Source organism: Quercus robur, chromosome 3, assembly GCF_932294415.1.
Source record: "Quercus robur chromosome 3, dhQueRobu3.1, whole genome shotgun sequence".
Taxonomy (NCBI): Eukaryota; Viridiplantae; Streptophyta; class Magnoliopsida; order Fagales; family Fagaceae; genus Quercus; species Quercus robur.
Genome location: NC_065536.1, coordinates 13,278,519 through 13,305,333, shown reverse-complemented (window position 1 = coordinate 13,305,333; position 26,815 = coordinate 13,278,519). Strand labels below are relative to the sequence as shown.

General features: G+C 34.8%; 1 protein-coding gene across 1 annotated transcript in view; it reads left to right on the top strand.

The window, feature by feature from the left end:
- Positions 1–26,298, top strand: part of LOC126717142 (branched-chain-amino-acid aminotransferase-like protein 1) — a 32,562-nt gene extending 6,264 nt beyond the window's left edge. The window contains 21 exon segments of the mRNA XM_050418525.1: positions 150–606; positions 5,487–5,570; positions 6,425–6,523; positions 13,496–13,567; positions 13,794–13,886; positions 14,055–14,192; positions 15,184–15,242; positions 15,711–15,813; positions 16,014–16,202; positions 16,320–16,420; positions 17,208–17,262; positions 17,438–17,524; positions 18,213–18,264; positions 19,905–19,990; positions 21,258–21,311; positions 21,724–21,807; positions 21,939–22,010; positions 22,695–22,775; positions 23,506–23,541; positions 24,820–24,966; positions 25,975–26,298. Coding sequence (XP_050274482.1) covers positions 150–606; positions 5,487–5,570; positions 6,425–6,523; positions 13,496–13,567; positions 13,794–13,886; positions 14,055–14,192; positions 15,184–15,242; positions 15,711–15,813; positions 16,014–16,202; positions 16,320–16,420; positions 17,208–17,262; positions 17,438–17,524; positions 18,213–18,264; positions 19,905–19,990; positions 21,258–21,311; positions 21,724–21,807; positions 21,939–22,010; positions 22,695–22,775; positions 23,506–23,541; positions 24,820–24,948 — 2,131 coding nt within the window. The 3' untranslated portion in view covers positions 24,949–24,966; positions 25,975–26,298.
- The last annotated feature ends 517 nt before the right edge of the window (positions 26,299–26,815 follow it).

Sequence of the window (26,815 nt, the reverse complement as noted above, 5' to 3'; positions counted from 1 at the left end):
CCATGTCAAATAGATGACAAATTTGATCAGATGATTATGCCAACTTTTGATTCCATGTTGGGAGATCAAGTTGCCAAACACTGCGATTTATGTTCAATTGTTAGCCTATTTGATGCTTAATCAGTGCTACTTCCCTCCTTGTTCTCCAGTTTGGGCGCAGATGTAATATATGATCCAGCATGCCTCCCATATCTTGTTCGACTACTCGCCATTCTTTTGAACAAGAAGATACCATCATCTACAAAGCAGAATGACAGTTGCCAGGGTTCTTTGTTGGATGGTAAAAGTATGGATGGTAAATTTAATGGTTCTCTTCAAGGGAATGCTAATGCTAATGATAATGGCAATGGATTTGATGCTAATGGAGGCAAAATAATATGTAATGGCACTTCAAATACTGGGTCAAGGAAAGGTCCCGTGGCTTATATTGCTTCTGTTATTCGCAATATTGACACATTCAATCATTTTCTCTCTTTGGTGGACCAGGCAAACATCACCATTACAGACCTCACTGAAACACACAAACCACTCAATCTGCTCCCTTACATGCAGTCATATGATAGATCCAATGTGCGGCTATTTGTTCTCTCATGCAAATAACTTTGTGTGTATCGTGTTTCCATTTTATTCAGAGCCTCGTACACAATATTTTTATTTAAAAAAAATAGCTGCTACATTGACATTATAACTAGCTTTTGGCATTTTCTAGTCATGTGAAAAAAAATTGTTGTATTCTGAGTTGCAACCATGTTAGACTTGTAAGTTACCAATATCCTAATCCTAGGATATATATATATATATATATATATATATATATAAAAGGAGAGTTGAGTTTGGTTTTATTTGTGGTGCAATGTGGCTGTAATCACTTTGTTACTCCTAAACACATATATGGGCTAAAGAATGAGGTATTTTGGTTTCTTTGTTCTAAGGCTGTGTTTGGTTCCCGTAAAATATTTTCCGGAAAATATTTATTTTTCGGAAATGCTATTTTCAGGAAAGAAAATTGTATTTAAGCTGTTTGGTTGCCTCAAAATTCGTTTTACGGAAAATCAATTCCGGTGTTTGGTTCGTTCAAACATTTTTACAGAAAATGCTTTACATAGCCAAGCCACCCAATTTTCCATACACTTCCTCAACTGTAAACATGTGGAAAATGAATCAATTCCACACTCATTCACAAAAGAAACAAAACCCAGCAAAAAAATTCATCAAATCCGGTCAAATTGAGATCACCCGGCGGAGGAGAAGGTGAGATCGCGCGGTGGAGGCGAGATCGAGCGACGAGATCGAGCGGCGCGGTGCTGCGATCGTCGGACTGGAACTTGGTCTGTGGTCGTCGGCGAAGTCTTTTCTCTCTCTCTCTCTCTCTCTCTCTCTCTCTCTCTCTCTCTCTCTCTCTCTCTCCAGAAATACTTTGAAGTGAAAATGAGAACTAAATTCATTTTCTGCCTCATAAGCCTTATTTTACGGTCAAACTGAAAATATTTTCAGTTTGACCCAATTTACCAGACCTACCAAACATGCTATTTTTCGGAAAATGATTTCTGAATTCCGTCTCTCCAGAAATACTTTGAAGTGAAAATGAGAACTAAATTCATTTTCTGCCTCATAAGCCTTATTTTACGGTCAAACTGAAAATATTTTCAGTTTGACCCAATTTACCAGACCTACCAAACATGCTATTTTTCGGAAAATGATTTCTGAATTCCGTTTGAAGTCAAAACAAACGGACCCTAAAATGCATATTGCTAAGCTAATGGGTTGAAAAATTTTGTTTAGCAAAAAAAAAGAATTGAGGGCTTTTTTTGGTCTTTTTATTTTCATACTTTTTAAACTTATAATATTGGATATTTCAAATGCTGTTTATAGTCACTTGATTTTGCTTTTAGCATCCACTTGATAAACTCTTTAGAAGTAATTTTGTTGTAAATAAATTATTGGTCATCGTACTAAATGAATAGAAAAAAATATATTTTAAATTAAATAATAATGTGATAGAATCATTATATTGTTTATTATTCTCCAATGGTGATTTACATGTGTGCCTCAAAACTAATATCCAAAACAAGTGTCCTAATAAGAGCAGGAGATCTATAACCAAAAAAGAAAAAAGAAAAGAGCGGGAGATCTTGTCTTGTTCATTACTGTTCCATCTCCCAAAGACAAGACACTCAGCCTTGGTAGATGTGTTTAATGACATGGGATGGGAATGATATTTTTTTTGGATGAACCGGATGAGTATGATATTTGTCATAAAGGAAATGCTTTTTGCACTAAAGCTTTGCAAAAGTTTGTGAACAGGGTTGATATTCACTGTTGATTTGACAAAAAAAGAATTAACAAAAGTAATCAACACGAGGTTTGCAAATAGCATTACCCTATATTCAAATCTTATCAATTGAAAGTAGAAAAGAGTGGATTACAAGCAGATATTTCCATATTAGAAAAGATTGCTGTGTTTGCCAATACACATCAAGGCTGGTGGGGAAGGAGGCTATAGCTATAGCTATACCTATAATTTGATGTTTTAATCATTACTGGTTGGTGACTTTTTTAATGCAAAATAGCAAAATAGTTTATGGAGGAAAATAGACTTGATTGGACATTTGCTGTGAGGAAAACAGAAATGGGACTGAAAAAATAAGCTAACCTTTAATTATTTTAATTGAGAAAGTTGCTGAAAGCTAGCAAGTAAGTTGAATTTGAAATAGTCTTTGAAACTGATCGCTTTTCATGTCTAGAAAATTGTTCATTTAAGAATAACATAGCCAATTATATAGATCCAAAAAAAAAAAAAAAAAACTATATACTTTATAAAACCCTGAATTAAAAAAATAATACATGCTGACCAAGGCTAGCAATACTTGAAGTTTTGGTTAAAATTAAAATATTTTCTGAAAATTATTTAAAATTTAAAATCAAAGTTGAATCGTATGCTTTGTTTGATTATATATTCAGAAAACTCTTTCTAAAACTTATTTTCAAAGTGAAAAAATTAAATTATATATTTTTTATAACCGAAAATAAAAAATATCGTTTTTTAAAACAAATTTCTACATGTGGTATATGCTCAATGAGTATTATCTATTTATGAATTAAAAAAAAAAAATAGATCAAGGAATAGGAGTAGTTATTAGATTTTTTTTTTTTTTAAAAAAAAGAAAGTTTCAACTTATGGCGTCTGCTTCTAATGATAGCACTTTATCATTAGATCAAGATACTAATCAATTTTTGGTGTGGGTGGAAATTGAACTCCAAATCTCGTATTCAACCATTAGAGAATTTACTAAGATCTATTATTAGAATTCTTTTATTAAGGACTAATATTCCTCATTTTTTTTAAAGAGTAGCCATCTCTACGTCCAAGAGTGGCACTTCTCAACAAAAATGTTTGGCCATTTAGAGTCAAATCACCTTGTTTCTCAATTATCAAAGTCAAATCACCTTGTAGGTTCCAATTAGCTTAACTGTGATAGTTGAATAAAAGATTTGGGGTTCAATTCCCACTGATACCAAAAACCGATTGGTGTCTTGGTCTGATGATAAAGAGTTATTATCAGAAGCAGACGTCATAGATTAAAACTATCTAAAAAAAAAAAAAAGAGTCAAATCACCTTGTTTCTCAATTATCAAAAAATAAAATAAAATTCATTATGTATAATTTTTTCCTATTAAGAAAATGAGGTAGCATTTTTGTATTAAACAAATAAACTGAATAAATATTGGTGACTTAAATATAAAGATGGAGAGGTAATATGGAAGATAAAATAGTTAGTTAAATGTATAATCTCTCATTGATAAGGAGAGAGACTCTTTTATAATTTATAAGTGCGGTGATCAATGGGTTAAAAACTTGAAATGTATTGGAGCAGATTTTGAATTAGATGTTTATACACAATTTTTATTACAGAAAATGAAAATCACCTTGTTTCTCAATTATCAAATTATCAAAAAATAAAAATAAAATTCATTATGTATAATTTTTTCCTATTAGGAAAAGGTGGTAGCATTTTCGTATTAAACAATTAAAATGAATAAATATTGGTGACTTAAATATAAAGATGGAGATTTAATATGGAAGATAACTTGTTAGTCAAATGTATAATCTCTCATTAATAAGGAGAGAGACTCTTTTATTATTTATAAGTGTATTGATTAATGGGTTGAAAACTTGAAATGTATTGGAGCAGATATTGAATTAGTGTTTGTACACGATTTTTATTACAGAAAATGAAAATCACCTTGTTTCTCAATTATCAAATTATCAAAAAATAAAATAAAATTCATTATGTATAATTTTTTCCTATTAGGAAAACGTGGTAGCATTTTCATATTAAACAATTAAAATGATTAAATATTTTCGACTTAAATATAAAGATGGAGAGTTAATATGGAAGATAAATTGTTAGTCAAATGTATAATCTCTCATTAATAAGGAGAGACTCTTTTATTATTTATAAGTGTAGTGATCAATGGGTTGAAAACTTGAAATGTGTTGGAGCAGATATTGAATTAGATATTTATACACAATTTTTATTATAGAAAATGAAGAATCATTCATCCACTTTCTGGATCTATTTATAACTTGTGCAGATGTTGTTCTAACTATACAAAACCGGGCTTAAATTGAGAGCTTCATTATCTTTAAAGAGAACAAGTGCGGTTCAAACTCTTACTAATAATTATGCCTTTTTATTTTTGTGATAACCTACTAATATTTATGTCTAAGTACATGAGATTGGGACCTGGTCTAAGCACTCTTAACTAATAGGTATGCCATTTAAATAATGAGAAATGTTAACAAGTGCCCTCAGGGTATTTGTTAATAATCTATTTAAAGAAAGTTTTTATAGAAAATGAAAAAAAAGTAATTAATATTTTGACAACTTTTTTCATTTTTCATAAAAGTGATATCAAAACTTTCCTAAAATAAATTATTAATGAATGCGGTATTCGTTAGCATAATCTTTTAATAATTAGCCAGAGGATAAAACTACATTTATAACAATTTTCAAAAACTTAGGTGGCAAAGTGTGGTTGATGGATAAAAAGGTGATGTAATACTGGTGAAAATCAGTAACATTTTGCAACATAGGAATAGCCGAAGAGGATAGGATTCTGACAAAACATTTTATATTATTTTGCAACTCTTCTATGTGAAAGCGTGTCATCATGTTATTAGACGAAAATTAACCGGAGACAGAAACCGAGATTCCTGCTGGCATTACAATCTTAAAAATACAAATTTTTTTGCATAAGAATCCAAAGGTTGCAAAAGCCCCACAAGCAATAAACTCTCGTGTTTACTTAAGAAGAGAACCATTGCATATAGCACAAAAAGCCATATTTTTGATAACTGAAACCATTTTTATTTATTTATTATTATCCCACTCACAGAGTTCAAAGTTGTTTGCAACACACAAAAAAACAAATCACAGAGAAATACCATCATCATCATCAAGAAAAAAATGTCAGAGCAAAAGAAAGAGATGGAGGAGGTGGAGGTGATTCACTCATGGTCTGCTCCAAGATCACTCAGTACCTGCCTCATGTACTCTTTTGCCCAGGTTGGTTTGGTTTGCTTTTCACTCACATTTGTGTTATTCTTTCAGATTCACTCTCTGCTTGGTTGCTTACAAAGGAAGTCAATGCAGTGTTTTTTTGTTGTTGAGTTGGAAGCTGGGTTTTCTTTAATGGGGTTTCGTTTAGGCCTTCTCTCAACTGCCCAACTCTTTTTTTTTGGGTGTTGGGTTCCCTTGTGCACTAGACAATTGGGTTTGACTTTGTTTTGAATTTGATTGTGTGTGTTTTTTTAGTGTAACACAGTGAAACAAAAGGTGGGTTTTGAGTACAAAATCTTTGTTTTTTGACATCTGGGTTCAGTATGGTTAAATAGCTCACTGATTAAAGAAATCAAAAATCCATTTTCTTTTAATGCAAAATTGACATTTGTGATAAGCAATATTTTTAAGTTGACTGGCATGAAATTGATGTTTTAAGAATTTGAGGTAATTTGAATTGAGTTATGAACTTTCTATTGTCAATATTGAAGTGATTTAGAATACATATTGATTTTCACCATAATAAATAAGAAGAAGAATACATATTGATTTTAACCAACAGCTGAACAATTAAAAAAAAAAAAAAAAATCTATGTTGTTCTATTGATGTTGCATTCTCTCTTCTTCGTTTCTGATTATTCATCTTGATGTAGAATATTATACATGAATGAATAGGACTGGTTAGTTATGGTAGTTACTATGAGAGGGCTTTGTGAGCGCATTTTATCCTAGTGTCATTTAGGCCCTGATGGATAGCTGACATTTTGTAATTCTGTTTCTTGCTTGCTGAAAAATTAGAACATGTTTTCTTCTGTATTAATGTAATTTATTTATTTATGGTGTTATGTGCTTTGTTGAAGAGAGATGACATGGAAGTGCTTGATGAACCACTCTATGCATTTTTCCTACGGACTACAGGCATTGATAGGCCGTACAAGGAAGAGCTACTCTCCAAAATGGTATGTTAATGAAACACTATACATTTGTCCTGGGCTGAGTGGTCTATGTGCATCAAATAATTTGTTATGACCGAAAAAAAATAAAAGATAATTTAGTCAATTCGAGGTAACTAGCCTCCCAAACTTGAGAGAAAGAATAGACTTTTTGGGTTCATTTTCTGCTTAATTCTTATTAATGTATTCAACATACATAAATAGCCAAGGATGAGATAAACTCATCAACAAATCCTAAAACATAGGAACCAATCCCAAAATATAGGAACCAATACTATCCTAAAACATAGGAATTAATTTGAATACAAATAAATAACAATACTAATCTATTTAGGAAGCCTTATTCTATTACTAAACTAAATTCAAATATTTTATCCTGGGTTATAAAATTCCCTTCTCCTTCAAGATGAATCTTGTCCTCAAGATTCTGAAACATGGAAATAGATGCTTGCTCACACCATATCCTTCTCCCCCAATTGGAGAAAACTCGATCTCGAATTTTAAAGAGTTGAAGGATGAGAATTCGAACCATGGATACTTGCACCAATTCTTTAACCATTTTTGTGAACAAAAAAGCCTTGATTTTCGCATCTTTGAACTCATCCAAAATGACAAATTCAATGTGTGAAATTAGACTAGGCTTATTCGAAATCACTAGAAGATCCCTTTGATCTATCTTTTCCACTTCATTAATCCTTTGATCTTCAGATGCTTATAGTAGGGGCATCCTCCAACATATTACTCTCTAGAATTATTGGTGATGCTTGGAGTACATTACCTTGATTCTCCAAAATTTTATGGGATCCTTGAACTTTTGATTGTTCTTTGATTTCCAAAATTACACTAGATTGTTTATCTAGGAAATCTATTATTTGATCCTTCAAAGCTTGCATCCTTGCTATGCTTTTGGACATGTCCTTGAGAATCTCTAACATTCTGTTGACATGCTCTGACATTGTTTGTTGTTCCTCGGGATCGAAACTTTGATATGGGTTAGACATGATGAACTTTGAGCTTCATGCAAAAACTGATTTTTACAAAGGGTTTTTTTTTTTTTTTTTTGGGAAGGGTTGTGGGGATTGTTGTGGTTTTTTAGCAAATGGGCCGGGTGACGTTTTGGGAGTAATGGGTCAGGTTGGGAAAAAAGGGGTTAGTTTGATGTGGAGATGACCAAGTGGAAACACAGTGAATGGTGGGTTTGACAGATTTTTTTGTAAATTATGTTTTGGCCTTTTTTGATGGAAATGTGGATTGAAATGCTCTAATACCAAATGTTACTATTCAAAAAAAAAAAGAAGAAGATAATTGTTAATTCGAGGTGACTAGCCTCCTAAACTTGAGAAAGAGAATATAATTTTTGGATTAATTTTCTGTTTAGTTCTTATTAATGCATTCAACGAACAGAAAAATGATGAGATAAACTCATTAACAAATCCTAAAACATAGGAACAATCCTATCTTAAAAAGAAATGCTATATCCACAACATTTTCACAATGCTATGTCCAAGGAATGAAATGAAATGGAATATAATGATCATAAGGGAATGGAAAGGAAATGAATTGAATAGAATGTATTTAAGCAAGAGAAAGGAATGAAGGTGGCTGAGTTTATCAAGGGCTGGGCTTGTGGGCTTGAGGGACAACATTGGGGCTGAAGGTGGCTGGGACAGTTGTGCCGTCTCCAAGCCGAATGCTGCCCTTGAATTAGTGCAGCTCAGTTCAGCGGTGTCTCCCACAAAGGCTTTATGTGCTGTTGCTGGGGTGAGTGACTTGGTGGAGGTAGAACCGAACAACTCAGATATGGGTTTGGGGGGAGAGGATAGTTTTTTAACCCCTTTGTTATCTATCACGCCCTTTGGGTTCCCTATGGCAGCTGAGTTAAATTGGAGTAATGAGGCAGTGGAGTATGTGAACAAGTCGGATATTTCTAGATGGGTGAAGAACAGACTTCCTGGGTTTAGTAAACTGGTGGGGCTGCCTTTAAGCCGGCATGAGAACTTATGTATTGCCTTGTTACAAAAGATTGAGAGGGAGACGGAGGCTGCCAAAGAGCTGAACAGGAAAGCTACGGATACTAGAAAAGTTGTCATCTTTAAGGAGAAAGGGAAGAGAGAACTGAGGAATTTGCAATCCTCAGTTAATTATGATGGTAGGCAGCGCGCTGGCTGCTGAGTTTTTTGGTCAGTGGGGGCGATATTGTCTTTATGAATTTGAAAATTCTTTCTTGGAATGTTAGGGGTCTGAATGACGGTCGGAAACGTTTGATAGTGAAAAATTTATTGCGTGATTGGAAGTGTGATGTAATATGCCTTCAAGAAACTAAGCTTGCTGGCCTGGACAGACAGTTGGTTGGTAGCTTATGGAGTTGTCCTTTTCTGGATTGGGTGGCGCTAGATGCTGTCCAGACGGCAGGTGGGGTTTTGCTGATGTGGGATAGGAGGGTTGTAGAGAGGTTGGACTGTTTGGTGGGTTCTTTCTCCGTGTCTGTTCGGTGGCGTGGGGTGGGGGACGGTTTCACTTGGGCGTGTTCGGGGGTTTATGGCCCAGTTGATAACAATGAGAGGGGTCTTATGTGGGACGAATTGGTTGGTGTTCAGCAATATTGGAATGTCCCTTGGTGTTGCATCGGGGATTTCAATATTGTTCGTTTTCCTAGCGAACGGTCGAGATATTCTCGTCTTACTCCGGCCATGGAACTCTTTTCGGAGTTCATTGGGGATCTTAACTTGATTGACTTGCCTTTGGAGGGTGGGAGATTTACTTGGTCTAGCGGTTCAGATCAGCCCTCGATGTCTAGGATAGACAGAGTTTTGGTGTCTCATGATTGGGAGGAGCACTTCCCGGATGTGACCCAACGGATTTTACCTCGTCCTGTTTCAGATCATTTCCCAATTCTTGTGGAGGTAGGGGGAATGGCGAGGGGTAAAAGTCCGTTTAGGTTTGAGAATATGTGGCTAAAGTCGGAGGGGTTTATTGATAGAGTTCATTCTTGGTGGAATCGTCATTCCTTCTCCGGTACTCCTAGCTTTGTGTTTGCTAAAAAGCTGAAGGCTTTGAAAGATGATATCATTCAGTGGAACCGGTCGGAGTTTGGTCATGTTGGGCGCAAAAAGTCTCATTTATTAGAGGCTCTGAAATCCTTTGATGCCAAGGAAGGGGAATTTGGCCTCTCTGATGCTGAGGTTTGTGAGAGAGAAGCGATGAGGTCTGAAGTGAAGAATCTTCTCTCTTTGGAAGAAATCTCTTGGAGACAGAAATCAAGGATGCTATGGATTAAAGAAGGAGATAATAATACTAAATTTTTCCATAGGGTGGCTAATTCCCGCAGAAGGTATAATAATCTGAGCTTTTTGGAGGTGGATGGGGTGATCTATGAGGAGGAATCCGAGGTGGCTGCCCAGGCAGTAAACTTTTATAAAAATCTGTATCAGGAGACGGAGGAATGGAGACCTTTTGTGGAAGGTCTGGAGTTTGATCAGATAGATGGGTCGGAAAGGGGTTGGCTTGAAAGGAGGTTTGAGAAGGAGGAAATTCTTCTAGCCGTTAACGAGCTGGCCGGAGATAAAGCTCCAGGTCCAGATGGCTTCTCTATGGCCTTTTTCCACCATTGCTGGAGAGTGGTGGAAAGGGATGTCCTAGCAGTTTTTGAGGAGGTCTATCAACATAGTAAGTTTGAGAAATCTTTGAATGCTACCTTCTTAGTTCTCATTCCTAAGAAGAATGATGCTTCCAATATTCGAGATTTCAGGCCTATTAGCTTGGTGGGGAGCATGTACAAGATCCTGTCTAAGGTTTTGGCGAATCGTTTGAAACTGGTCTTAGATCATCTAATTTCTGAGTCTCAGAATAGTTTTGTGGGAGGAAGACAGATTCTTGACTCAGTTCTTATTGCTAATGAATGCGTTGATAGTCGAGTGAAGAGTAAGGTCCCGGGGGTCATTTGTAAGCTAGACATTGAGAAAGCTTATGATCATGTGAATTGGGAGGCTCTTCTGGACCTTTTGAAGAGAATGGGTTTCGGGGAGAAGTGGTGTAGTTGGATCCGCACTTGTATCTCGACTGTCCAGTTTTCTATTCTGATCAATGGGGCTCCTGCTGACTTTTTTGGGAGCACGAGGGGTCTGAGGCAAGGGGATCCGCTATCTCCTTTGTTATTTCTTGTCATGATGGAGGTCTTAAGTAGGATGTTGAAAAGAGTTGAAGGTGCCGGCCTGATTAGGGGTTTCAAGGCTGTTGGAAGACGGGGTGAAGGGGAATGTGTCTCGCACCTTCTATTTGCGGATGATACTATTTTGTTTTGTGATGCGGACGTGGATCAGATCCTTCATGTACGGATGCTTCTCCTTTGTTTTCAGGCTGTGACTGGTTTGAAGGTTAATGTCCTGAAGAGTGAGATGGTTCCAGTAGGGGAGGTTAATAATATTCTTGCCTTGGCAGAGATTCTGGGTTGCCGGATTGGGTCCTTGCCAATGACCTACCTTGGTATGCCATTGGGGGCGTCTCATAAATCCTCCTCTATTTGGAATCCTATATTGGAGAAGATTAATCGGAGGTTAGCCGGGTGGAAGAAGTTGTATTTGTCAAAAGGCGGAAGATTGACGCTGCTCAAGAGTACGCTATCTAGCCTTCCTACTTACTATTTATCTCTCTTCACCATTCCGTCGCATGTGGCTAATAAAATTGAGAAGATTCAGAGGGACTTCCTGTGGGGGGAGTCGAAGGTTCATTTGGTGGGGTGGGATAAGGTGTGTGCTCCTAAGGTTAATGGCGGCTTGGGTATCAGGAAATTAACTACCTTTAATAAAGCTTTGCTTGGAAAGTGGTTATGGCGGTTTGGGGTTGAGGAGTCTCGTCTTTGGAGGAGGGTTGTAGCTTTGAAATTTGGGGAAGAGTGGGGGGGTTGGTCTTCTAAGTTGGGTAGGGGTGTTCATGGGTGTGGTTTATGGAGAAGTATCCGAAAAGGTTGGGAGATTTTTAGCAAGTTTATCCGGTTTGAGATTGGGGTGGGGGATAGAGTGAAGTTTTGGACAGATCAGTGGTGTGGGGACTCTCCACTCCATCTCTCCTTCCCGGTTGTGTATGGGATTGTTTCTAATAGAGAGGCTTCTGTGGCCTCATCTCTCGAAAGGTTGGGGACCGAGGCTCGTAGAAGTTGGAAGGTTCCTTTTCTTAGGGATCCTAATGATTGGGAGATGGGAGAGGTGGTTAATTTTCTCCATACCTTGGATTCTTGTTTACCTCACTCCGAGCAAGAAGACCGCATGGCTTGGAAATTGTCGAAGAAGGGGGACTTCAATATTCGCTCCTTTTACGACAAGCTTCGAAGCCCCTTTCCTTTTACTTTTCCTTGGAAAGGTATTTGGAAGGTTAAGGCCCCTACGTACGTCTCTTTCTTTGTTTGGACGGCGGCTTGGGAGAAGATTCTTACAGGGGACACTTTGCGGCGTAGGGGTTTCGAGCTGGTTGATTGGTGCATTATGTGTCGTTGCAATGGGGAGACGGTGAACCATTTGCTTCTCCATTGTGAAAAAGCTTATAAGTTGTGGAGCTTGATTTTCAGATCTTTTGGGATTTCTTGGGTCTTGCCTAGATCGGTTGCAGAAATGCTCTTCAGCTGGTGGAACTGGTTTGGAAAGCACTCTTCTAGCATTTGGAATTTAGCTCCGTTGTGCCTTTTGTGGTGTATTTGGAGGGAACGGAATTGGCGAACTTTTGAGGATAGGGACAGATCCGATGACCAGCTGCTAGCTTATTTTTGTGGTTCTCTTTTTGATTGGTCTAGGGCTTGGGGACTCACCTCTAGTGATTCCCTCCCTTTGTTCCTTTGCTCTCTTCTCTGTACTTAGTTCTTTGTTGCTTTCTGTTTGTTTTATAGTTCCCTTTTTCTGTCTGTTTCTCTCCCTGTTCTTTCTGTTCTGCCTCTGTTTTCATGAGGTAGATCTCTTAATATACTTCTTTTTTACTTATCAAAAAAAAAAAAAAAAAATGAAAAAGAATGAAACGGAATGGAATTTAGTAACCTTGATTGGATGTTTTAAAATAAAGGAATGAAAATAAATGGAATGTAAGTAATCTTGTTTGAAAGTAACATAGAGGGAATGAAATAGAATCATTTTATGACTATATTACTATTAGACCCCTATTTTAAAATAAAAGGTTGAATATATAGCGGTATTTTGGGAGTTTATTTAAAAAATTCATTAAATCTAATTTCATTTCCTACCATTTCTCTCAATTTCGGGGGGAATGAAAATTTGAAGTTTTAAGAGAATTGAGAGGAATGAGTGTTCCCTCCTACCTGTTTCATTCCCTCCCACTTAAACTCCCAAACAAGGGAATGAACTTTCCAACCTCTCTATTAAAACTTCAAAACAAGAGAAGGGAAAAATACTTTAAAATTATTCTTTTCATTAATTTATATTCCAAAATTATTCTAAAATTTTAAGTTATGGATTTAAATTAGAATCAATAACTATTTGTCACATATGATTTATTGTGAAAATGTTATGGACATAGCACACCTATCCTAAAACATAGGAATTAATTTGAATACAAATAAATAACAATACTGATTTATCTTCTTCTCCCCCCCAAAAAAAAAAAAAAAAAAAACTATTTTATCTAGGAATCTTTATTCTATCACTAAAGTATGTCAAACTAAGTGTATTTCTCAACGTTAAATTCTTTTAGTTAAAAGGTCAAAGACGGGACAAGTTGATGTTTAGATAGGAGTTTTCCTGATCTCTGTCATTCTACTTTAGGTTGGATCATGTTATTTAACTTATTTTCTTTATTTGGGTTATAATGATTTATGACAGCTCTTCCTTCATTTGCTTATCTATTGGTGTGTTGCGTCTTAATATCTTTACATTTAGAATGTCCTCAATTACATTTAGATATTGTCATTTATTCTCATTATATATTGTGTTCTCTCTTCTCTTACATTCAAGTTAAATTAATGTTGTTTGATTGGAGTAGGAATCTGATGGAAATAAGATCGTTAAAGAGGTCATTTTTGGCCCAGGAAGAAAGAAGTACCGGTTTTGTAAGGTAAACAACAAGCTTTTCCATTTTTTTTCCCTGAAGAATACAAATAATAAAAATAGAGAACTGTTATAAAAAAAATAAATTAGTAAAAATAAAGAAACTGAAAATTCAACAAAAGATGTCAACAAAATCAGCAAAATTTTATGATGCTTCCGTAACTAGAGTAGTTCAATATCAAATTCATGATTTTTATAAAATGATCAACAGTCAACACTTTCACTGTTTACAGCATATTGCAAAAGAACGGCTCTATGGTCTGCCGAATGATTTAATGAAGAAAGGAAAGCACTTTATATTGATTCGAAATCCCATTGATATTTTGGTAAGATGCTTGTGTAATTTATTTATTTGTCATTTGCCTCATAATCTGCAAATGATATAAACAAATAGTTCCTTTCATCATATAATTTATGGCCTTGCTCATTCTGATTGCTTATTCCTCCCGCCACTGATAGATATACTGTATGTTCTACCTGGTATGTGTTTTCAGCCATCGTTTGACAAGGTTGTGTCTCCGACGTTTCTTGAGTTAGGTTTGGCAGACCTAGTCTCCATATACAATGAGCTCCGTGAGTTGGGAAGGGCCCCAACAGTCATTGATGCAGCAGATCTTAAGCGTGATCCTGAGGTAATATAGCTATATGACTATGCATGATTTATCATGAAGCAATTTCTCTGCATCAAGTTTAAACATAATTGCACATCGCTTGTGGATTTTACTCATTCTGGAATTCTGTGAGTGCTATTCTAAGCTTTTATGGGAATGGTCCTATGGAGAATGTTAAGCTTATACATATTTAATAGAAATCATGCTTAAACAAGAAAATCCAGGTGGATTATCAAGCTTCGGTATTATTAAATTTGGCTTCAAATAAAAGAAACCTTATTCTTATTTTTGCATGAAGGACTTGCATGTTGTCTATATGCTACAGAACTGAAGTCCTTTGACAATTCATTCTTTCAAGAAAACCCTTGACTCTGTGATAACCTAAAGAGTACTTTCTAAGTAAGAATTACTTGTCTTACTCATTGGCCATCTATGCAACAATAATAAAGGCATGGAATCTAGTCAGCAACAAAGAATAATTGTGACTTACCTGAAAATATTACGTTTATAAATTTTTACTTCATATTTTATGAGCTGTTAAATGCGTTGTATGTGAAAGACAAGAACATGATATTTTCATAATGTTCTCTGGGAATTTATAGTGGAGGATTTCTATGGAAAGAATTTGTAACTTTTATGAATATTATATGGTTTTGTTTTTCAATATGTGAGCTTCTTCCATCTGATATATGAAAAGGCAGAGTTGGCTATATGTGAATGAACAATCTAGATCATATTTACGACTTGAAAATCAACATGGATTTCTTGCTAAAGCATGGCCTTACGTCTTCTATGAGTTTAGACTAATCATATTTGGCATTTTTTCATGTGATGTTAAAAATTATTCCCCCCCCACAAACACACACAATTCATATATGTATTAAATCATTCCATATGCACATTTTTGCCATTGTACAGTACTTGCTGTTCATTTATTTGTAGAGACCTTAGTTAATCTTTCAGGTCAATATATTCCTATATTTATTTCATGTAAAATGTTATTTATGTTCAGGCTACTTTGCGTGGTCTTTGTGATGACTTGGAAATTCCCTTTCAAGATGCAATGCTCAAGTATGCAAAATCTATTCCCTTTGAGAGTTAAATAGTTTTACACAGTCTACTTTAATTGTTCTTTGTGATCAAAGCTAGATGAACTTCATAAAAGTGATAAAAAGTTGTAAGTTAAACTCATTAAAGCACTCAAACCCTCTTCTTCCTTTTTTTCCCCCATTAAACTAAACTCACGGACATATATTTAATTTAGTCTTAAGTTCCTATCTTATGCAACTTTCTTTTTGGTCTTCCTCTTGTCCATATTCCTTAAGTACTATTCTTTTCATTATTAATATGAAAATTAATTGTTTCTTATAATATTGGGTTCCTTTGGAACTCTATCCATTAGTCCCTCAAACTTTTTGTTTAATGCATCTAGCAAGTTATGGTTATGTTGCATACACATTGACATTGTTAACCCTTTCTTTTCCTCAAATAATGTTTTTTGAATGTGTGCATGATGAGTTACGATTCAATTATTTTCAGATGGGAAGCTGGTCCAAAACCAGTTGATGGCATTTGGGCCCCATGGTGGTATAAAAGTGTACATAAATCGACAGGATTTCAACAATCAAAAAAGTATCCTGTGGTATGTGGTTTGTTGCCTATATTACTGCTACATAAATTTACAAATAAATGAGATTTTCTATGAATTTGTTATAAATTCTTTATAGATTGAGATAGATAAAAGCAACAAAAGCATTAAAATAATATTCAAGCTGATAGATATTTAAAGCTTTGCCATCTGATATTATTGAGCTTATGTGCTAACTAAAAATATTTTTTCAGTCATTTCCTTTTTCTCTCTATGAATTGCTGGAGCAAAGTCTGCCTTTGTACAACTCGCTTAGGCGCCACGTGAAGCAGACTTCATCCCTTATAAAGTCCTCTTTACCTCCTCCTGATCTTCCAGTTCCTGCAAATGAGAAGCTGCTTGCATGGGTTGGTGATGAGATTTTACCCCGTGAGAGTGCAAAGGTACCCATATACTGGTGGACGTTAAGATCTGCTACTCAGTGTATTGAACTTTTAATTTATGTGTAAAAGTGCAAAGATTTTCTAGGTTTCTCATTCTTACTCTGTGATCTGAATTAGGTTTCTGTGTTTGACTCTGTTGTCCAAGGTGGTGATTCTGTTTGGGAGGGTCTTCGAGTTTACAGTGGGAAGATATTTAAGCTTGATGAGCATTTAGACAGGTTAGTGAAAGAAAAGAGAGAAGTTTGACTAAAAGTGATGCATAGTGGTGATGCATTACTAGGATGTACTTCATTTATGGTTCAGACTGATCTAGTATAATATCAATGATGTTTAGTTTTAGCCAATTCAACAAATAAACTGAAGTTCATGAATGCTGTATTCAGGATATTAATTTGAAAAGTTTGAATCAATTATGGGCAAAATAGTTAGTGTCTCAATGTCTAAAAAAATATGTTAATGATGCTTTTGTTTTTAGCCAATTTGACAAATGAATTGAAGTTCATAATTCATTTAAGCAGGATTTTAGATAGAAAAGTTATTATGGATGAAGTGATTTGTGTTTCAATTACTTGCTTGCCTTCTCTAAAATTTATATTTCTGTTGGAAAAGGATTTGGGAGCATGAGCAGCTTGTGCCATGTAGAATTCGTTAGAATTATGCATCTTGAATCTTTTCTTTTTTCCAATTTCCTCTCTCTCTCTCTCCCCCTGTATTTTTCTTGGGCATACTCCACAGATGTTTCACTACTGGCTGCATTATTTGGAAGATAACTTCCTTTTACTCTCATGTAAAAATGTAATGGAACTATAGGTTCTATAAATTCCTTTTCCAAAAGCAATAATCATATACATTTGTATCTTCATCATCCTCATTATGATTATTTTTCTTTGAACTTGTATGAATAGGTAATTTTCCATCTTGAGTCCTGGGCTCCTTCACCAGCAATGCCTAGTGTAATCTTTTATGTGTGGTGTGTTTTTTTTTTTTTCCTTTTCTTTTCATTAGGTTGTTTGACTCAGCAAAGGCTTTGGCTTTCATCAATGTTCCAACTCAGGAAGAGGTGAGAGTGTGGGGATGATTATTATTCTATTATCATAATCTGTTTAATGCCTTTACTGCTTCCTTCTGTCATGTAAAATTTATTTTATTGGGTCTTGAGCAAAAGATATTTGCTCACTTTTCTTTTGCATGTAGTTTCCACAAAGTTGCTTCACTCATCCTGGTAATTATTGCAGGTCAAAGAAGCCATCTTCAATACTCTCATTAGGAATGGAATGTTTGATAATGCACACATCCGACTATCTTTGACACGTGGCAAGAAGGTTTATTCTCTCTTGAGAAATGCTAGGGACAACTTTTTTCACTACTATCACTTTCACATGAGTCCATAATGGCACCACTTTTATTATGAATCAGAATCACAACATGCCACTTTAACAGTTGTTACACAAGTAGTGAAACATTGTGTCACAAGAACTGTTGTTTTCTCCATGTGTTGGTGTATTTAGAATTCTTTAAAATCCACATTCATTCTTATTATGGAGTTACCTTTTATTAATCATAAAATTCATAATTCAATGGCACTACCCAACATTTAAAGGTTCAGGCTGGAAGACAGCAATAGTTGAAGGAACCTTAATCCCTAAACTAATGCGCTCCTGTTTTGAAACCTTCACATGGATGACACCTCCTAGAGGCTTCATTAAATGTGCTGATGTGAATATTTGTTACTATCACATATATAAGCTATTTGGTGAACACTTTTCTGTTGCTGGTGATAATTTGTTCATATTGAAAGAATCATGGTGATAATTCTTCGTTACTTATCAAAAAAAAAAAAAATGATCATATTGAAGCAGGGTGGTGATGGTATTTAAGAACTTGAAGTCAAGAAGTTTTAAGTATCTTCTTTATTTTTGGGTATTGCTTATAAATGCATGCTCATAGGACATTGTAATAATTTCTTCACTTCATGGTTCTATTACAGAAAACCTAACTTATCTTCTTCAGGTTACTTCGGGCATGAGTCCAGCATTCAATCTTTATGGATGCACCTTGATTGGTAAGAGTGAATTCATGGTTCTCTGCAACAACAACAAATACTGCTACGTCAGTTTTGATTTTCCTCTATAAAATTTGCATTTTTGTCCCATATGTACACAACCCTGTATCATTTTGAATTGCTTGAGGTTGCTTTTGTGAGAAACCAAAATTTGTTGAAGCGTTTAGTAAGTTGGTGTTGTAGAGGAGAAACGGTGAATCATCTCTTCATTATGATGTTGCCCATGCTTAATGGAGTGAAGTGTTTAGGATGTTTGGGGTTTAGTGGGTGATGCCATTGTCAGTTGCAATGCTATTATTTGGTTGGAGGAATTGGTTTAGGACAATCCTCGGTTATATGGAATTTGATGCCAGCTTGCTTGATGTGGATAATGGAAGCAGAATAGCTGTATATTTGAGGATTTTGAGAGATCTCTCGATCATTTGAAATCCTTGTTGATTCAATAATTATTTGACTGGTCTCAAGCTTAGGGTCTCACACATTGTATTTCCATTTTGGAGTAATACTCTCTTAGAATTTCAACTTGATGCTCTGGTAATTTTTGAAGATGTTTTGTGTTCATCATCTTGAATATAAAGTAGTCTTTATTTTCAATAAAATTCTATGAAGTGTTTTGCATCACTTACTAGGTTTTTTCTAAAGTAGATAAGGGAAGCTAACCACCCAAATTTTTTTTGGGTAGGCAGTATCCTGAAAATTTCAGACCTGCCTCAAAAACATGGAAGTTCTGGTTATCTTCTAGGATTCTAACTGAGATTTGATTAAAAATTTATTTCATTTGACACTTTTTTTATTTTTATTTTTTATGGAATGTATATGTTTCTGTAGTTGGTAAGTGTTGTGGGTGTACGTTTGTTGGTTCCACTTTGAGAAATAGTAAGAAAGTGGGTCGGGTAGTTGATGTACATAGTTGGATCTAAACCCATCAGCTTAAGCTTTTGGGTTGGAGTGGTGTCCTAACATGTATATAAATTGGCTCTTGGTGGCCTCCTTGGGTGTCTCTCCCCTGATAGTAATATTCTGAACTTCTACTATATAGGTTGACTGACAATCTTAGGACCATGCCCTTCTCCCCTAACCTGTCTTACTTTCTCGTGCAGATATGTAAACTTTGGGGAGGATCCATTAAAATTTGAAAAATCTGAAATAGATTTCTTAAACAATGATTTGAACTTTACTTGCAAGTGACAAGCCTGTTGACTGCTCTGATAACTGCTTTAACTACTGAGGAGATACGGAGACCCACCCAGGTTTCTGAAATTTTGAGTTTTGAACATGACTTTTTAGCCTTGGGCATTAGAGACAATTCTTAATCAAGGTTTAGAAACTAAATTCTTATAATGAGCTTCCCTGTGAACTTCCTTGGTGCTATATAGGATCTCTGCAAGTATGAATTAGTATGTTGTCCTGAATTGCATCTGTTTAACATTCTCAATCTGCTATTGGAGCTGGCATTGGGCTTTGGAAGTGTTGAGAATGTGGTTTGCAAGCATGGAACTAGCCATTGTAAATCACTGTTTTCATTAGATATTAGGATTTTTTCCCTTCTCATTTGTTAATTATTGTACAATGATCATTTTTTAATAATAGCATTTGCTGTTACAATACTGTGCTTTCTTATGCTGTACTTATTGTTGCAGTGCTACCTGAATGGAAGCCCCCTGTCTATGATAATACGCATGGTATAACTCTGGTGACTGCTACCACACGTCGTAATTCACCAAATGTAAGATTCTTTTTTTGATAAGTAATTATATTTTATTTATTTATTAATTTGATAAGTAAAGGTAGTTTTATTATTTGAGAAGTGATTAATTACCACTTATCCCAAAAGTTAAAGTTGTTAGGAAATGGTGAATTAAAATCATTTAACAATTATTCTAACACGTGAAACCAAACTTCCCTTTAATAAATGGAGTCCAACATGTGAGAATTTTTAATATTTTAATTGGGAGGTAGAGTGAAGTCATGGTTTGAACGTTGGATCACTTGTTATGATGCCATGATAAATTTCTTGTCCCAAAAGTTTAAGCTGTTAGGAAATGAATTTAATCATTTAACCATTATTATGACAAGAAAAGTATTTTAGTACACAGGAAGTATACTAACAACTCCTAAAAAATTGCAAGCTGAAATTTAAAAGATCAACGAATTCTATAAAGAGGACTCTATGTGGGATGATATTTTAATTCAAAACATACAAAGTTCTTAGGAGTAAAGCCTTTTGTGAAATTACCTAGAGCTCTACTTCTTCAAATGTTTGCTTATTGTTCCTTTCTCTCCAAAGAATCCACATAAGATATAATGGAATAGCCTTCCAAATTTGATAGCAAGAAGCCAGATCATACTTCCTTTGCCAACTAGCAAGCAGATCCATTACTGTCAGGAATTACCCATTTATTCCAGGCCAAGTCTAATTTCCAAAATTCTCTAGCCACCAAATAATGAATAGAAAATGGCCCACTATTTCTACATGTGCCTTACAAATGCAACACCGATCTACTACAATAATTTCTGTCCCACGACAGTTCTCCACTGTCAAAAGCTTCCCCAATGCAGCTGACCAAACAAAGAATGTAACCTTTCTAGTATACTTTGGGCTCCATATACTTTTTCAATGGGAACCCAAGCTTCCAGTTTCCGCTCAAATGTAGAAGATGGAAAATATATTTCCTGTGTCTTATCATCACAAAGTTCAACCATGATGGTTCCTCAAAAATGTTCCTCATCAAATCTCAGAAAATTATGGCACCAAACCTCTCTCCATAAGAAGACACCCTATCTTAGGAAAATTCTTTACTGCTGACATTGAAGTATTGATTTATGCTTAGCAATTTGGTTATCTTCTGCTACTATTCATTATTTGTTATTCTCAATGGTGGTCCCTAAAGGTGGGAATGAACAAGCATAATTCAAAACTACCAAAGGTTTTATTTGATTGATGCACTTTTGTATTCATGCTACCAACTCTGGATTTTTGGTGTTATCAACAGAATTTGGATTCAAAGATTCACCACAATAACCTCCTCAACAACATACTTGCAAAGGTATTGTCCTATTCTCAACATTTTATTATATATATATATATATATAGAGAGAGAGAGAGAGAGAGAGAGAGAGCAGAAACTATGATGATATTCAACTATTGTATAAATGGTCATCATCATACTTATAAAAGTGTATGGGGACAAGGTATTCTTCAGGGTTTACCTTATGATCTAATCAATGCTATGGGTGGTATGATTTGATCATCAGTATTCCTAATATAAACCAAAGGGCGGAGAGTTCAATTTTGTATATGATTTCTGAGAGTTTACAGCCCAACTCACTCAGTATATGAGAGCATGGTGGAAACCCATAGTTTTTTGATGGGTACCATGGTAGTATTTGTCACTTTGATTGATGTATTTCTTTTGTATTTTTATTTACACTGATTTTTAGTCTTCTGGTATGGTGCAGATAGAGGGTAATAATGCCAATGCTGATGATGCCATCATGCTTGACAAGGATGGTTATGTATCAGAAACAAATGCTACAAATATTGTAAGCTTATGCATTTTCTACAGTTTCTAATTTCAGATCTGTATGTACATGAGGCAGTCTTACAATCCTATGGCATGTATTTTGAAAGTTATCATTTAAACTGAAAAAGACTTGTCTATTTAATTATGCAGTTTTTAGTGAAGAAAGGTCATATTCTGACACCTCATGCTGATTATTGTCTTCCTGGCATAACTCGAGCAACTGTAAGTTGTGTATAATTCCTTTTCCCATTCTAACAATTTTTATTGTGCACCATGAAAATTTGTACTTCCTTCTGTAAAATCTCAAATAGGAAATGAGTATTATGCAAAGTAAATCAATGTATATTGGTCAAAATGAATTTAGCTAAGCTAATCTCAATCTTGTCTGGAAAAGGAAATAATCTATAACTGTATAATTAGAGGGTGACTAGTGAATGCTATCCATTATGATATTGCATGGATGGGGGCAATAAAAGATGTAAATATGATTCACTATAAAAATCAAGTCAACGTGAATTAGGGTATAGTCTTTGTATATTACATGCAGAACAGAAGTTTTTTATGCTATTGGACCCTGAATTCAATTTTTAGTTGTACTTATATTCAGCATGTTATAATTTTTCTATAATTAGAAACTTTGTGAGCATCTCTGTGAGGACAAAAGATAAGTTTTTGGGAGAATCTTACTTCATAGAGTGACATTAACATGTTTCTGAACCGGTTCCACTTGAACTGCATGCTGGCCTTAACCTTTGGTTGCATGACTAGGTGTTGACCTTTTTTTCTTTATTCCTCTTTCCCAAACAGATGAGCTAATAATAATTGAACTGCTGTCCGAAATACATGTATGATTGGTAAATTGTAATATTTTGGCATGACATGACCCATTTGTTTCTGGTTTTGCAGGTCATGGACCTTGTGGTAAAGGAACAGTTGGTCCTAGTGGAACGAAGAATCAGCTTATCAGAATTCCACACTGCAGATGAGGTTTTTATATTAATTTTTTTTTTGGAATCTCTGTTGTGAAATACCCTAAGAAGTTTTGACTAAGAACTTTAGTAATTTAAAAAGAATTTATAGGAACATTTATTTAGGTTATAACAAAATGTCTTGGTATTTTACAAATCAAATATTATTTTTTATTTGATTGTTAATTTTAGCATATCTTGGGACTACGGCTTGGTGGTGTTGTTGATTATCAGAAGCATCATGCAAAAAATCTCTATGTAGATCATCATTAACTGTTGTTGGACGATTTTCTCTAGATTATTGAACTGGCATCAATATTATATTCCTTAAAATGTACAGCATATCTTGATTAATCATGTAGATCATTTTTCTTTTACTTATGTCATGTTAAGTTTTTCCTTTTGTTAGTGTTAAGTTATGATAGTCCTTTCTGCTAAACTGAATGGTGATTTCATTCCCATTAATTGCTCGTTTAATTGTAATGGTTACCTAGTATTGGCATGCAAAGTAATAATGCACACATGCACTGAATGGGAATAAGTCCCATGATTTGATTGGTAAATATGACTTAATTCTCACCAGACACTCAGTTTAATTTTTGCTCTTATGGACGGAATATATGGTCAACTATGAATGGGTGCAAACCCCTTTAATATCTTGTTCATGAACTTTCTTTCTAGTTTAAATCCCTGCCTTCTTTTTTGTTCAAATTTATGTTTTTAGTTTAAGCAAGATCAATACCTTGCAGGTATGGACGACAGGGACAATGGGAGAACTCACACCAGTAAGTACATTTTTTCCTGAAACATTGAAATGTTCTCAAATAAGATCTGGTCATGGGTCACTCACATAATAACTGATGGGATTTTTTTTTGGGTGTATTTCCAACCTATTTGTTAGTGATGGGATTGGATAAGGTCATTTTGAACCCAACCCTATGCCAACCATAGTTTATTTTAAAAATATGGAGTCTAGTGCAGGCTTTTGGTGTACTAAGTAGGCTTTCTGTCTAATTGGTGCTCTAGCAGCTCCAATTGCTGTTCTTTTTTTTTCTTTTCTTTTTTTAATGAAGGGAATTGCTGTTCACTTGATAGATAAGTTTCATTCTAAAAACAAATTACACCAATGTTGCTCGCATAATTTCATTTTATCTTTTACTCTCATTCTTGAACCTTGAAAATTTATTTATTGAAATGAAAATCATGGTAAAGCTTTATATTTTAGTTATCCAAGATAGACTTGCCACTTCATGGGATATGTTAAATTACCAATTTTACCAAAGGTTTAAACTATTAGGATATGGTAAATTTAATCATTTATCTACATCTAACACTTCCCCTCACATGTGGGCTCAAACTCTCTTATAATAGGTGAGGCCCAATATGTGAGATTTTAAATGGAAGGTAGAGTGGAGGAGACAGGAATCGAACTCAAGATCTCTTACTTTGATACCATGTTAAAATACCGATTATCTTAAAAACTTAAGCTATTAGGAAATGGTAAAATTAATCATTTAATCACATACTTCTAACAAGATAATCTATCCAAAAAAAAAAAGGCAAAAATATATAATGCCACTTCAAGGGATTATTTGTGCTGGGCCAACAGTGCAACACTGCTTTGGCCCTGTGGGGGCATTAGAGGGGATTTTTGGCAAAGCAACAACCAATAATCCTTTTTATGCCCAACCACCAAACAGAAGGTCAAGGCTGGTAAGAAACCTGACAGTTGTCAGTTGAAATTGGATCTTTTTGTCACCCACAGGATTGAGTCGAGTGGTGGGTAAACCCTATACCCATGTACACCCTCAAGTAATTGAGTAGGTTTGGTTGCAATTACTAATGTCCATTGGAATCTACCTTTTATAAAATTTGATTATTTGAGTCACTTGATGTGATACTGCAGAACCTATAGATAGTAAAACTTAATAAGCAAAACAGTGAGAGAACTTGAAATCAAAGATGCTCAAGTTTTGGGTTCTACTGCCAGTTTTCTTTCAATGTTATAATCCTTGCTTCTTCATGTCAAGTGATACATAAATGAAAAAAATTTCCTTTTCCAGGTGGTGAAGATAGATGGACGCATAATTGGCACTGGACAAGTTGGGCCTATCACTCTAAGAGTGCAAAATGCTTACAAAAAACTGACCGAAGAGTCAGGAGTGCCCATACCAACTTATCATAGGACTTGATTACCATGTTACCAGCAGGTGCATCTTCACTTGTTTCAATATTTTGTCTGACTTGATCTATTATCTAGTTGTCATTTGGGATCTGTGTAATTGTCCATGATGCAAATAAAGTCCCCTTTAGTGTAGCAAATAAAAATTCGGTTCTAGAAAATTTGCTATGTAAGGACCTAGACTTGGCAAACAGGTCAGGTACCAACCAAAAACGGGTTGCTAATCTTATTATCCTCATCCAATTTTTGATTTGATAGGTTAGGTCAACTTGATATGATCCATAATTTTTTAAAAACAATAAATAAATAAGAAACTTGAATGTATTTTTTTACAAAATAAAAGAAAAATTGGATACCATGGTCCTAAGTTCAACCTCAGATGCACCTATTATATGTAAAACATTAATAAAGTTAACTAGCATATAAAAATACCTAAATATTTATATTGTTAAGAATGAATATATATATATATATATTGATAAGTAATAAAATATAACATGTTAGGTGAAGGAAAATAAGTATTTAGTACAAAACTTTACAATAAACTCACGAAAAACTACTCAATATTAGTTGTGAATGCAATGGTAGAAATATTCTTGTTTATGTATTACACTTTAAGTTGACAAGTAATGTTTTTAGTATTTTCATCGACATTTGACAATATAGAAAATTTAATGTAACTTAGCATCTAATGAAAATGGGTCAATAAAAAAATTAAAAGAAAGTCTACCTGGGTGACCCAAGGGTCAACCCAACCCATCCCATCTCTTTAGTGGGCAGGATGCAGGTTGACCTGTTTTTCATGGATTCCCTACCCATACCCATTTTTATCCTCTAGGATGGAGTGAGTAACAGGTTCGGGTGCAATTTTACAAGTCTATAAGAACCAAGTAAAATGTGTACACATACAAACATCAAGGAAAAACAAGAAGATGGAAGAAATAACATGCATTAGTTGGTCTGAAATTTATACTTATGGTTCAGTTATTTTCAATCATGTTTATTATTCTAAGCACTGCAATTTCTATAATGCCAGATTCTCTTTGTTTGTGCATGCGAATATAAAATGAAGTGTGGGACTCCTGGCCTAAAGTTAAAACAACCTGGAAGTTACTACCAGAGATCTGAACAAAGATTTGAGTATCAATCAATTTGAATTTTGGTATTAACAGGTGCCGTATAATTAATCTTTCAACTAAATAATTGGGGATCCTAGCATCTAGTCCGCAATGAATAAAATTCTTGTATCATTGTGTATATATCATGTTTGTTTGTACTGCCTATTACCAAATGCATAGCAATAGTATGCAGCAACAACATTAAATTTATTTAAGCTAAACTACATTTTTAATTGCTGTAATTTGGGCTAGGTTTCAATTACTTAGGCTTGCCAAATTATGAGAGGGAAATTTGGGCTCTCAGAGTACACGTGGGGTGAAAATAGGTTGATTACATTACAGATAAAACTTCCACTAACTCTAAAAAAATCGAATCCTACATACTACAAAGGAAGCTATAGAGTCAAACATGAACATGATGTAATGGACATATAGCATGCAGGACATGTTCTTAAGTGCACAAATGATTTTTTCTTTTTCAATTATAATAGGAGACATTGACAAAGTTCAGTTATATAGATAATCTTACCCATGTTCATTTTAAGACCAACCAAGCCAACTGAGCAAAAAGCACCTTCATGCTTGAGGAGGTTCAATCCAAACACTATTAAGCCCTTGCTTAGCATCCCTATCGTAAGCTTCAGAACCCTCGCACTTATAGGTCTCAAGATCCTTAAAGCAAAAGTGAAAGCCATTGAATTCGTTGGTGTAGAACACATTGTTTGTTAACTTGCATGCTTTCTCAACTGCTGGAACTGA